The 15,315-nt window shown below is 33.3% G+C and overlaps 1 protein-coding gene across 1 annotated transcript; it reads right to left on the reverse strand.

The window, feature by feature from the left end:
• Nucleotides 1-13,047: 13,047 nt before the first annotated feature.
• Nucleotides 13,048-15,315, reverse strand: LOC143611355 (peptidyl-prolyl cis-trans isomerase cyp5-like). The gene is made up of 8 exons (XM_077085570.1): nt 15,271-15,315; nt 15,080-15,169; nt 14,924-14,978; nt 14,750-14,838; nt 14,181-14,205; nt 13,549-13,666; nt 13,269-13,428; nt 13,048-13,155 (listed from the first exon to the last, which is right to left on the reverse strand). The coding sequence occupies exons 1-8, from the start codon at nt 15,313-15,315 to the stop codon at nt 13,048-13,050; spliced, it is 690 nt and encodes a 229-aa protein (XP_076941685.1).

Below are 15,315 nucleotides of genomic sequence, written 5' to 3' on the forward strand. Positions count from 1 at the left end.
TGTGTGAGGTTGACGCGCGAATGTGGGATTTTTTGGTTTTGGTCCTTCGAGAATATTTGTTTTCTAAAATTTGTCTCTTAGAGTGAGGGCGTTAGCGACGGGTACCTATGAGTAGAGGTGCACAAGCAAGTTTAAGACTCAAAATCGGTTTGGGTTGAAACATGTTCGGTTTGGTTTTGCTATTCAAAAGGGGGTTGCGGCGCACCTTGTTACCCGTTTGCCTGCCACTTTATTGTAATCGTTTTGATTTTAATGATAAGTTTGGTCACCAAAAGTCAACAATGGTTTATAATTGGTTTTGGTTCGAGTTGAAACTGGTTTCTTACCATGTTACGATCGGTTTCGGTTCGGGTTTTGACTGGTTTCGGTTCGGTTAACCGGTTTGGAACCAGTTTTAGTGGAGAAAATTACAAGCCGGTTCCGAACCTACGGTTTCAATCGGTTCCAAACCGGTTTATACATAATCGGTTTTAAGGTCGGTTCAGTTAATTGGTTTATTTGTCCACCTCTATATGTGAGGGTGCCACGGGTCTTTGGGGTACACGCTGCCGTCGCAAAAAAAAAAGGTACCCTCAAGGGTGGTGCCACAGGGTTGTGTTTACCAAACAATCTTTCTTGACTTTTTCAATTTCTAAAATATCCTTTATACTTTGTCCAATTAGATAATTTATTGAAAGGAGTGACGTTAGCCTTTAGGGTAGTTGAGGGTGTAATTCGGTGTGGCATGGTTGAATCTTAGGGTGGTCCGAGTACTAAGGTTGCCCTCCTTAGTACTCGGCATTCGGGATGCATTGGGAGTACTTGAGGATTACTCGTAGAGTATTCAGCCGCTTAGACCGCATTTTACAATACTGATTGTCAAACATTATATGTTATTCCTGGAATCTATGCAACAATCTTATGGTCCTTTGTTGATAAGTTTTTTATGTTTTAGTAATCTAAATGTTTTTGTTTTCTTCATCAAATATTATTTCAAACTATTATGTAATTTTTAGTACGTCTACTTAAAATTTATAAATCTAAGCATGTTATATCTTTAAAGCAAATCACTTATTTGATAATAATGATATCGTATTTACATTTTGCCAATAACTAAAAAGTACATTCGACATGTTCAAGCTTCAAAGGATAGAGAAATACAATATTTGACATAGTAGAAGGGCCATTATGCAAATTTAAATATCTAAAAAGAAAGAAAAAGTGCTCCACGCGCTCTTTTGACAACATTTAAAACTGTATTCATATGGATAAAGTGATGAAAATATCAAGATTTTTGATATTTTGTTTAATTTATTTATTTGGTATATTAGTTTTATTAATCTCAACTATTACCTTTCGTTCGTTGCCAAGCCCAACTAATGAATTAAATATTGACGATCTCAACTTTTAACGTATTTGTTCATAATGATCCGCGACTAACAGAATCCTAACACCCGTTAGTTTCAGGTCGTTGGAAAAACGTTTTTGTCCGGAAAAGTCAAATTTGTTGCCGAAAAACACCACCTGAACACCATAATCACTACCAATTGACTTACCGCCAACCAACTACCACCACTTGAGTACCATCAATCAAATCCAACGACCTCAATAATGTGGCTTTTACTAGAAAAAGATTCTTAAAGGTCCTATACAAAGTTACCAAGATGTTTGGGACGAAAATATTGAGTTTTCGGGAAAAAAAATTGAGTTTCTCCGGCCAAAAACGTTTCTCCGGCGACCTGAAACTAACGAGATTCTGTTATTTGCGGACCGTTAGGAACAAATACGTTAAAAGTTGAGACCATTAACAGCCAATTTGTTAGTTGGAACCGGTGGTGATCAAAAGACGATTATTGGGATTAATAAAAATCAATATACGTATTTATTTTAGTGTCATTTCTCATTTAATTTCTCATCTAATCATATAGTTTGCACTTCATATTATCGCCATTCGCCAATGACCCCAAGCTGTGTTAGGAGGAGACATTCAAATATATCAAATTTAGGAGGAATTTTTGGGTTAGGTTCCAACTGTCACGAAAAAAAAAGAGGGGGGGGGGGGGGGCGGTTCCAGGTTGGGTAATGGGTTTTTTTTTCACATATGACGGGTTTTTTTTTTGTTCTCTCGTACTCGGGGAGTGGAGGTTTCTTCATGAGAGTGTTCTATGGTGCTCGAGAAATTGAGATAATCAGGTAGGCCAATAGCCCATCAATAATCTAAAATAGCCACTCAGAAAAATATAGTTTATATTATCTTATCTTCATTTGCACTCAAACTTAATAGCATAAATTGCCAATAGCATCTAAAAAATTTGCTATTATTCTTCAAATGGCTTATTTTTCATTTAAGTGATGTATCATGTTTGTTGACTAAGATAAATTTTAATATAATACAACTAATAAATGTAGTAAATTATTAAGTGGCAAATAAACAAGGGTGTAATTGCCACAAAAATTGGGCCATAATTGTGTAAAAGATAATCGGTCAACTTCTACCAGGCCTTAAAAAAACACAAGGTCACTACTTAGGGCGTTAGGCTAATCATTTTCAAAGAAAATTAAATGTATCAAGAGGTTATTAGAAAAAAGAAGTACTAAATCCTGAGCCCTTAAATTTCGGCTATGAAAAAGTAAAAATATATCAAGATGTTATTTGAAAAGCATATTTTAAAAGATAAAAACTTGGTCTCATTTACGGCTATGAAAAAAAAGATAGGTTTGGAAGATTCAATTCATTTCTGGCTTGATCATTGGGTTTGCCATGATACTCTACTTGCAATATTTTTTGAGATTGTTTGTCCTAAAAAATAACAAAAATGGTCTGGTAAGAGATAGGAAACAAGATCTTAGATGGGTGTGAGAATAGAGATGCCCTCTTAGAGGTGGGGTGGAAGAGAATCAATTCTCTTCACCGTTAAATTTGCTTGATCAACATCCTTGGTCAATAAATAAGGGTTCGTGGAGATGAGATTTTGAAGATCATAATAAACACGTGAACCAAAAAATCTGAAATTTGATGTAAAAGAAAATTCTTCCGGAAGTGTCATGAAAAACTAGACTGAATAAAAACGTTTCCTGAAAAAAAAAAGTTAGCATCTTCGTCCAGAAGCTACTTTTGAATAGGTCATTCAATCGGATTAATCCCTCTTATAAAGTTTTGAATATCCCATTTATAACATGCCCGTTTTGCATATTGTGTAGTCGCATTCAAGAATCAGACCTTGATTCATGCTTGGTTGCAATGACTTGTTCCAAGCTTTAAAGACCCTAATGAATTATATGCTTGGCTTGATAAGTGTAATAAACTGTAAAACTACTAATATAATTAACATTTTCTCTACTTGGTGGGTGATTTGGAAGAATAAGAATGACGTCATTTTCAAGTTAACGATCTAAAATCGGAGCTTATCTTTAATTCAGTCCTTCACTTTTCGTGTCTTTGGATTATAACTAGAAATAAGAAAATTAATACATCTTCGATCGAGTGGATTCAAAGTCCACTTCTTTTCATGTAATTTTGTTTATTTGATGTTTGGTTAGCTTTTTCTAACCAACATGTTTTAATATAATATGGTTTGTTGCCCCCAAAAAATAAAAATAAAATGAGCACTTAATTTACTTTAAGTCATTTTATTTAAAATTTAATTTACTAAAGGTTTGTTTATGATTTACAATGTGAAAAAAGGTATTAGAAGTGATTTTCCTTATTGAAATGATCTTTGAAAGAAAACTGATTATAAATTTGAACTAAATTTTCAGTAAAAGTTGTAGAATATTAATCTTTTGAGATAACAAGTTCTAATTCTCAAATAATTTACTAGTAAAAGGGAGTAATTTTTAATTTAATATTAACATTATGTATTGTATTGGTGAAATGGTAAAATACATTAAATAAAATAGATACGCCCTAAATTCAAAGATTTTATTTCGACAAAAAGTACAACTTTAATTATGAGAGAGCACTATATCCATATGTCCATGACTATGAAACATAATCTAATAGTATTACTTTTTAATTGTTTTTTCTTTTTTTTAAACATTTAATTGCAGACCTCGCTTTTGTGTCCTTTTTGACACTTTTACTTATAAAAAAGTATTTGTTTTCATTCAATTAATTTATTAATCTTTACCTTTGATGACCAACCCGTTTACAGTTAATAAATAACTATAACTAAATAAAGTAAAAACGATTGGTAATTTAAAGTTAATAATTCGCGGAGTTTTTGGTTCTTTCTAATTTTAATAATTATATTTGACAATGATTTGTTTTCTAAGGTGATTAAGCAACATGTTTCTAAAATATTAAAAGGTGTGTCATAGTGCACGCGTACATAATTTTAACAAATATATTAAGAGATGTTATGTTATGTGATTTGGGATCTTTGGGTTAAACGTGTCAAGTTGAGGTTTTCGCTGATGTGTTTTTAGATTAAAGGTTTGCGGCTTAATTTATTCAACCCAAATGTGACCTGTATATTTATTTGCGCCATGTCAGATACACTTAAAATCTTGTCATGTTTGAAATGTGATCCGGGTTAATCCTTTTAAGACAAATTTGCAAATTTGAGTAATATGACTAATATATGGTGACATAGTAGTAATTTAAACAGCTAATTATTTTGTCTTGAATAAACCTTTATGTAATTGGTATTTTTTTAATTATTTTGTTATCTTGTCTCTTATTCTCAATCAGCATAACTGTTTTTATGTATTTTGTTGGAGATTAGAGTAAGCGAATGAAAATATTCGTAGAATGGATAGTTGGAAATAATGATTGAAACTAGAAATTAAGAGTTGAAAATGATTTTACTTAGTTCATAATTAGAGGGACGAAAATCAAATATAAAAATTGTTAAACAAGTTTATAGGTTATTTCATTTACCGAGCAACCGGATTAACCTACTTATTAAATGGGCCATGTTTAAGTTAATTTGTTTAATAAAACAGTCTATTTGCGAACCTAGAACCTCATAATATTTATGTTTTGGAATGATTTGCCTTCTCTTTATTCAGTGGCGAAGCTTGGATGAAAACACCAGGACGGCCGGACTCAACATGTGTAAAGAAATTCATAAACTGGGCTGACCGGGGCTCAAAATCAGTTGAAAACATGTAAATTTGCATATAAATTTTTAGATAAAAACATATAAATTGCACTACTAATAAAAAAAACAGGAGTGGCCGGAATCAACCCAGGTCACAGTACAAGCTTCCCCGTGCCTTTATTTATTTGATCCGACCTAACAAACTTGTTTTCAACATATTGGATTATGCCTTTAGCTAAAAGAATGATTATAATTAATTGTGGCTTAGATTTTTCTTAATTAAAAGAACGAGTACCACTGAGAAGTTGCCACCTGTGAAAAGTGCAAGAATATGTTCTTGCCAATGAGGAAGTGAGTCATCAAAAAGCACCCATGGCCACAAGTGGCGTCTATGCCTATCCAAGAATTATTCATTTGCTACTTAAGATTGTTTTGTTGTACAATGTGCCTGTATGGTGGTACATTTGGAATTTTGGATCACCCACTAATTGCATAATGCCAAGGCAAGAGGTGCAAATGAGAAAAAGGGGACACAAGAATAACATATTATGCACTTTCATATATTTTAAGTTCAATATTAAAGAATGGTTTGTTTAAGAAATATATTAATCAGTTTATTGATACAAAGGTTTTATATGGGATAAGAGCATTTTCAGCTCATTCTTTTAAAAAATGTGAGAAAGATTTGTAAATTATATGGTATAGTTATGAGTGGTTGTAAGTAGAGGAGAGAGAAAATGTTATATGTGAAAGTTAAATTTGAGGATTCACTATTCATATCTTATAATTTTTTAATATTTTTGAAAAGTGGATATGAGTGGAGAAAAGAGAAAAAATAATAATAAAGATATAAAAAGTATTATTTAATTAAACAGAAGAGAGAAAAAATAGTAATTTGTAGTGTAATTATATGATATATATGGATATAGGGTAGGAAATGGGTTGGGAATGCTCTAAGGTTAATAGTTTAAGATTACTAAATAGTAATCATTGTTTAAGTTAGATTGTGATCAATTATTGATACAAATAATGTATGTAGGATAAGTAAATAAGGATATATAGTGTTGGTGATTATCGGAATTTACTTGTAAATGATAAATCATAATAAGCCGTGATACGAGTTATGAAATATGTAGTACAAACTCATTCAAAATTATCAAGACTTTAGGACTGGAGTATCCGTACGACTATATGGAACTTGGGAGGTTTGAGGTAGCACCCAGACACAGTAAAGGAGCTTGGCGCTTTGTGGGCAGTGGGTAGCAACTTGGTTACTAAAGTTTGCTCGGTAACAACTTTGTTATTAAAAGTCATTAGCTGATGAAGATCGGTAGCGAATTTGTGCTACTATAGGCTCTATAGCAACTTTGAAGTTCGGTAGCAACTTAAATCATTGGTAGCTACTATATCCCGACCCGACCCGACCCACGGGGAGGGCTAGGAGGGCGACGAACCCGGGCTCACTCTCCCGAGAGGCCCATAAGTGTTAAAAACAAAATTTGTATTTTATATATAATTCTGTTTTAACACAAAAATGTACAAAATGACTCTTTGATTGAATGGAAAGTGTTTTAAACTATGGAAACAAAGATTATTGGTTCAATTCCTATAATTAGTGTTATTTTTTTGGGACATTTACATATATCTTATCTCTAACTTTTCTTATTACATATTTCCTCAATTGCTAAATCTTTAATTACATATTTCCCTCCCTAAACCATGTATATTACACATCTCCTCATTTTATTAAAATTATTTTACTAAATGATCATTTTACTCTTAATGAACTAATTTACATATATCCCTAGTTTAATAGTAACAATTACATATATCCCAAATTTAAACCCAAACCAAGTCGGTTTTAAGACAAACATATGTAGATTATAACAAGATTAATTACGGCTTGCAGTCTCCATGAAAAATCATCAGAAAAAGTATACATACTAGACAAAAACTCGACAGAAAAAGAAACCCGGCATTTGGACGTTAATGCGATCCAACGTCGTAAGAATGGAAGCCGACGATGTTTGTAAATTACTGAGCGATGGAACGCCGGATGAATGAAAGCCGATGCCGTTGTTTATGTCAGATGTTTGGTTTTTTCATTAAGTATTGTGAATTGAAAAGGGTAAAAGGGCAATTAAGAAGGGGAAACATGTAAATAAATGTTTAGCTTTGTGGATATATGTAATAATGGAAGTTAGGAAGGGAATATATTTAAAAATTCCTATTTTTTTATAGAAAAAAACTTTCATTTGTGTTTTATATGAATTATTTTAATAACATGTTTATTATTATTTTTTTGTTTTGGGCTTTTGAAAAACAACCATATTAGTAAACTTGTCAAATTATCTATTACATAACTGAGAACGCAATTTTAGGGGTCTGTTTTTTACTTGTCCCAGGCTCCAAAATTTTAAGGAATATTTATCGAAGACGGCCTTGACTATATCTATCGGTAGCCAAGAAGCTAAGTAGCAAGCAAGATGCAATATCGAATTTGTACTTCAGTGAGGTCTTAGAACTTTGATAACTACTGAATCTGCTGCTACCAAGTGGAGTTTTTGATAAAAACTGAATTTTAGTTGATACACTCTAACTACCATAACTAGTTATGACACGTTGCAACATTCCGCTCCAACCGGCGTAGTTGTTGGACACTTATTTTAGAAAATCATCTGTAGTTTGTTTTCAGGACATCGATTTAACATTTCGAGTTTTACGAAGAGAAAACTTCTCGTTTCTTTGTAAATTACTAGTGTCTTATCAGATTATTAATTTTGTTTGACACAATAAACTTTAATCTAACAAAAAAATCTCAATACACAATTCAAAAAGATATCAAGAATATATCAAACCTGCAGACTCAACATATTCATATCATGGGTGGTTTAATTATAGAGGTAGATTAGAATCCCTCACTTAGTAGTTGAGTGGTAGAAGACTCGGGTTTTTTAATGGAGACTCAAGTTCGAATCTCACTTGTGTTATTTTAGATGGATATTGGCAATGAACGATTTAAGCTAGACTTGTGCAAAGGTTTCACTTATCAGTTCGAACCCCGAGCCCACTCTGGTTTTCGTCCCACCTTGTGTTACGCCAGAGAGTTCTGCTCTTATGATGCAACAATGACTGTCAAGTGGCAATCGGCTGTATGGTTTTCCGGGGAGAACGCCCAAACCAAACTCTGAAAGTCAGCGTGAGCCCGGTTAAGACAACATAGTATGGTCAGGGTAGGACAATGGAGCTCTCAAAATTTGAATAGTGCGGTAGCTTAAATAAAAGAAAAGTTGTCGTTCTAAAAAAATTAAAAAAATAGAATTCAATGAGAAGGAAAGAAATCAAAACTTAATATAGTGTCGATGAAGTCTGGTTATAAACTTAGAATTAGAGGTGTATAAAACCGGTTTTAAACCCAAACCGAACCGGTTTATAAACCGAACCGGTTTGGTCAATGGCTGGTCAAAACCGGTTTGACTTAAACCGGTTCGGTTTATAAACCGGTTTAGACACAAGATAGGCCGACCTTGTCACGTCGGTTCGGTTCGGTTTATAAACCGGTTTTAACCTGGTTTTAGCCGGTTTTAAACCGGTTTTTCTTAAACCGGTTCGGTTTTAAAACAGGTTTAGTAAATCTTAAGGGGAACCGGTCCTAAAACTGGCGGTTTGGGTCGGGTTGGGAACCGGTTTGGGTGAAACCGGTTTTAAACCCAAACCGATTCGGTTCGGTTTGCCTAAAACCGGTCCCAAACCAGTTTTTTTGTACACCTCTCCTTAGAATCATAGTTCTGGGCCCAAGAGATGCGGCCCAAACTTGTTTTGTAATGGGCAAGGGCTTTCTTGTTTTTGAAGTGGGGTGCTAAGTTTGGTGAGTTTTGGGCACAGACATACTCAAAGAAAGGATTGAGATCCTTAGATTGTCGGGGTGTAAGAGGTCGTTATGGAATTGTTCCAGAGAAGTAAACGATTTGGAAGAGACCATTTAGGAGCATAATGTGGCTTGGGTTGACTCAAGGGTGGGTGAAGCTTATGTAAGTCTTGTTACTTTGTAAATGCATGTTTAACCAAGTTACACAACATTAAAGTACTGCTTCTTTTTGTATTCTCATCACATAAAACATATAATGAATATGTTATTGAGAAATATGGAGAGGTAATAGCTTACATATAGAAATTGATATGGAACTATTGTCATGAGCTAGGTAAAAAGCATAGATTATATGGGACCAGCAACATCACTCGCTTGAATATCGTGATGACGAATGCATCTTCAATGCCCGAGTACCATAGTTTGTATCCATTGGGGATAAGTGATGAGGTATGCATTCTCTTTCATTAAAAAATATATTTTTTCATGAAATAAAAAGAAATAACGGGCTATATAAACGAGTTTACATATATTGACTTAGATTTGCTTGTAATTTGTTAAAACGAGCAATTAAAGGTCTTAATCTATTTGATATCAATTTGTTATTGAGGGTATCCACTAACTTTATAAGTACAGGTATATGGTTGGACAAACAAATTATATGAGTTGGAACCGGATAAAGTAGAGAAATATGAATGACGGGGAAAATTGAAGAAATCGGGAGGCTATACGTTGAAATGTACGAGACTTCAGTTCCAGTTCACAAAATTTTCCAAGTTAAAATATGTTGTCATTTATTGTATTGATAATTTGGATATTTATTGTGCTACATACTTACATTTGAAGAAGTTGGGTTATTTTTATTTGGTTTGAATATCTATGTTTTTGTATATATTTAGATTTGAATATAATGTTTACATAAAAAAATGAAAATAATATAAAAAGAACGTTCTTAAAAAATTATAGCTAAATGTATGTTAGTAGATAAGTTTTATAGCAAAACTGGTAGAAACACCGAATCATTTTGTAGCTAAATCCGTTGCTAAAACCTTGTTGCAAATGTTGTAGCTAAGAAATCCGTAGCGAAATTTCATAGTTAAAATCTGTAGCGAAATTTCGTAGTTAAAAATCCGTAGCAAAATTTGGTAGCTAAACAAACGTAGCAAAATTTCGTAGCTAAAAATCCGTAGCAAACATTTGGGTACCAATTTCTGTAGCTAACGCAGCTAAAGTAGCGATGTCCCATTTTGTAGCTAAAACCGTCGCAAAATATAAAGCCGTAGCTAAAATCTGTAGCAAATAAACTAGCTACGAGACTTGTACCTACGAACCAAATCCATAGCTAATCGGTAGCAAAATGGGAGTTTGCTACGAATTTGCTACAGATGTGGCCGTACCAAATACCTGATTATGTAGTTGTGATACAAAGTCACGAGACCAAGTTAATATTCTAGAAAAAGGACATATCCTTTTTGTTAAGCAACACGTCCCGTCTTCATACAAAAGCTAACGGTTAAACCTGAAATTTTATGAAATTAGTAATTGTAAAACCACAACCTATATAAAATGCGCTGATGCAAGTATGCAGCAGACCACAGTTAATAAAATAGAGCCACTGCAATATGCAGTTTAAAAGTTCTCATGATGAAAGATATACCAAGGGTTTGGAAATGCATAATATAATTGAAAACAATATGCCACTCAAGCTTACAAGAAGACAAGTATCAACACAAGCTTATTGTTTATTCTCATTTCATCTATTATGAATCGATTGTTTATTGTCTATTAATGTTTAATTTATGACTAAAATTAACTATAATCCAACACCCTATTTTATAATGCAAAAGATTACTCAACTGCAACCGGTCAACCTAGAGACCCAAATGACTTTTGAAGAACGAGTTCATTTTGAATCGATTAAAAATTTTCGATCTATTAAATACAGCCTACATCTAGGTTTATAAACTTACCAACAAGGCAGCAAAGATGAATCAATTAAAAAATATTAAATATATAAAAAAAACAAACTACAATATCACTAGGCTTGTTAAGGCTCGTGAGCATAAACATTCTAAGAAAGCAAGGTGCAGGCTCGATAACTAAATGAGGGTCGTTTACGCTAGGCTCGGCTAGTCGGCTCGTTCAAGTTTTTTAACGAACCCATCCCAAGTAGCTTGTGAGCCAGCTTTACTCGTTTACACCCCTAACTGCCATGAAAGGTTCGATTCTAATGTGAATATGTGATTATATATTCCGCAATAGATAATCACGTCTTCAATGGGATTTCATTTTCAAATTATGGGAAGGCCTAACATTCCTCATGTCATGTTTGTTGATGTAATGATCGTGGGCGAATGGTCGGTCAATGGGGTGAGCAATCACCGAACCGAAGTGAAAACTGACAAAACCGAACCAAAATTAACCGGTAACCAACAGTTATTTATTTTACCCTTAGTTAACCGAAATTGACCGACGCATTCATATTTTCATATATTTATAGCTTTTATATCTCCATTTCATGTTTTATACCCCATTTCATGTATTTATATCTCCATTTCATGTATTTCTAAGTAAAAACTATAGCCCAAATTTGATTTTGGTTATTAACCAAAATTGACCGAACCGAAAACCAAAAAATTGACGGAATAAACCGAACTGATTAACAGCAAACCAATTTGTTAATTTGGTTGAGGCTAATAACCGAACCAAACACCATGCACCCGTCATCTATAAATGTGACTAATCTCAAACGCATACTCTGTTGTTTTCACTTTGCCTCGGCATAAAGTTAATTTTAAGTAAAATCAAAACATGATTACATTTACAGAAACTAATCAAATATAATAAATCTGATTAGGACTAGAAACGCAATACCTTTATCAGACGCGCGTTACATTATCCTTTTTATCTTCAAAAATTTCACCACAGTCCGTAATTTTTACCAGACTAGTTAAACAAGGGCTAATAATATAAATTTATAATCAAGTCCACTATTGAATTATAATGATGTGAATAAGTCAGACTTGTAAACTACCTGTCAACAAAGAAAAGATTCTTGAAGACAATAACGAACTTAGAATCAATCCTCTGTGGGCAATGTGCCACATATGGCATATCGCGCTTAGAACGTATATGTTTATTATTTTCAGCTACAGAACTGCAGAAAGTAATAGAATTGGTATAACTTCTTAATGAATTTTATTGATAACATGGGTACAATATACATTGGATTCATAATACGAACACAATGGTATGCAAATTTAATTCAAATATAAACTAAAGATACATTTCGAAGTCCTTTGCTGATAAACGCAACGTCCCGTCTTCTCATATATCCAAAGTCAATACTTCAGAAAAGTCAGCGATTGTTAAACCTGAAACATCAAACCTCAATTAAGAAACTGGAGCAATATGCACATGAAAAGATCAAGGCTTTGGAAATGCATAATATAAAAACCAAAATTATACAACACAAGCTTAAGTACTGTTGCCAATATTATACATATACTCAGCAAGAATTTGAATACAACTAACTATTATTTAGATTTAGAAATGGTTTATAACTTTATAAAATATTCGGCTTTCATATCTCCTAACTGTTTATGCTAAAAACCAAAAATCTAATATGGGATTTGTCAAGAAACTGTAACACTATCAAGCTATACATATATGATAGATCATAAACATATACCTTTAATAAGTATCCTTACTCCTATTGCTTTATTTACCAAAAGAGACTCTAACATTAGCAACATACTTTAATTTAGTTGTTTTTTTTTCACTAGGTAGTAAAACCTCTCCTATAAAACAGTTTAAATTAATAACATATCAGCCATTTCAATTCAGTGTTCCTAAAACATAAAACAGTAGCATTTTGAATTCAACCTAACAAAAGGACCACATTTTTCCTGTTGAATATGTTTTATTTATAACAAAGCATTTTAAACACTTAGAAAGCCGGGGAATTTCTCGGTTGGACCTTGGTGAAATATGTGCTAGGAAACACTCCTCTGTATTCAAGACACCCAAAACAATTACCAATGTCCTTGATTGAATAAGATATAAATTTCTTTCAAGGCGAACGGGTAATCCATTGGTAGCATGGAGTAATGTAACAAAGCCAAAACATAATACAAGTTTGGGGTTGAAAACCTTTTAGGAATCCGAATGAGAGTTTGGGGTTGATTCACGTTGTTTTTTCACTGGCCCATCGGGACTCTCATTAGAAGATATAGCTCTCTTTTCAGCATTTTTCCTTTTCGCCTAAAAAAGGTGGTCAAAATGGTACATTTTAGTAAAGGTTTTACTATGAATAATCAACATGTTAAACGTGATTACACTACTTCAATAAAATCTGATTATATAAATGAACTGACTAAAAACGCAATAACCTTATCAGACTCTACTATCTGAGGAATTTCACCACGGTCTGTAATTTTTACCAGCCCGGTAGGTTTTCCTGTATATGTTGCCAACTGCTCAATCCTTTCAAGCGCTCCCATTCCTTCTATTACCTTTCCAACAGCAACATACTGACTGCAATACAACCAATCAAAGAACGGTTAATAACGACTAGTTAAACAAGGGCAATAATATAAATTTATAATCAAGTCCACTATTGAATTATAATGATGTGAATAAGTCAGACTTGTAAACCACCGGTCAATAAAGAAATGATACTGGAAGACAATAAAGAACTTAGAATCGATCTTCTGTGGGTCACGTGTCATATACAGCATACCGCGCTCAGAACGTAACTTTATATCGTTCTCAGCTACAAAACCGCAGAAAGTAATAGAATCGGTATAACTTATGAATGAATTTGATTTCGATATATCCAATAGTAATCTACCTATAAAGCAACACAATTTTCCACATGTCATTCAATTACAACCTCCACATAGGATGCCAAGTATACACATTTCCATTTTTACAATTTCCCCTTCATGAATAATAAAATGAAAAATATGTTGTTAGTGGGAATCGAACTCACTACCTTACATTTAAAATGTTTGTGGCTTACCAACTCAACTAGGATAAATTGATGTTAGTTTTCTCTTTTTCTTAATTGGTATAGATTGATAAGCTTCCATTTTGTTTTATCACCCGTGTATCACACGGGCTATATCCTAGTAATAGGTTATAAAGCAAAACACACAAATCTTTTTTAAGTCGTCCTTCAAAAGTTCCCCCGTAACTGCTTTCCCCTCCGGTGCCTACAAGCAAACCATCACTCGTTACAAATCTGGAATGTGCTTAAAACAAGATTTAAATAATAAAATACATACCATCATTGTTGTGGATATCACCTCCCTGCAAGCAACAATGAAAAAGTTAATTTACATTAACACAGGGCTCATTTATTATCTGTTTGAAAGAATCCTTATAGTGTGCATGATTAATAAAAAAAGAGCCTTAAATTGCAAAGTTGTGTAAATCTGAAGTTTGGTGACCAGGATCGATAAACATAAAAAACAAATTGAGATCATAAGCTTGATCTCGTAATTCTCATTAGCTCGAAAATTACAATACTCTTGTTCTTAGTGATATAACCCACAAGCTCGGGTATATATACTAATTTAGATTAGAAAACCCAACTAGACTTGAATACAAATACCATAATCATATTCAAATACTAATTGCTAAAAACAAATCTAATAATAATTAATAAATAAATTCCATGTTGTCCAAGTCATTGACTCGACTTGTTCACCAAGTAATTATTCCATGTAAACCAGGTCACGTGCTCAACTTGATAAACAAGACACCAACCCATCATAGGCTCGATGAGTCAGCTCAACGGAAATTACGTCTAACAATATCTGATTGAGATAAGAATTGATATAAGAAATCATACTTCAGCGAATATGCCTTTTTGGATACAGTAGAATACACTATCTTTGTAATGCAATGGTTTTCCAGTAGTTTTTCCAGTTCCACTCTCCCCTACAGATATAATATGTATATTTGACTAATTACAATGCAATATCTAATAATATTCATTAGTGAAATAGCACGCGTGCACACACACCTGTGCATGGTGCTCGAAAATTTTCAGCTGCTTTCGGCATCACGTCCTTATAAAGCTGCAAATATCATAATGCTAAGAAGCATACGTACATACATACATACACACACATAGTGTCATATCCAAAATTGATTAACCGACCGACATGATGAGACTGACCTCAATTACCAATCTTCCAGCAAAAGTTTCATTAACGGATATATCCATGAACACACAAGGGTTATTCTTGTTTCTCATTTCTATATCATCCTAAACCATACAACTAGCATTATTAGTATATATATATATATGTACAGCGGAAAGTTAACGTACAAATTAAATTAACGTAAAAAGTGTATGTACCAACGGACCTGTGGTGGAATCGATGAGGACGAAAGTTGCGTTCCAGACTCCAT

Source organism: Bidens hawaiensis, unplaced genomic scaffold, assembly GCF_021521415.1.
Source record: "Bidens hawaiensis isolate Kalapana, Puna unplaced genomic scaffold, B.hawaiensis_p1.1 tig00002236_1, whole genome shotgun sequence".
In the NCBI taxonomy this organism is placed as follows: Eukaryota; Viridiplantae; Streptophyta; class Magnoliopsida; order Asterales; family Asteraceae; genus Bidens; species Bidens hawaiensis.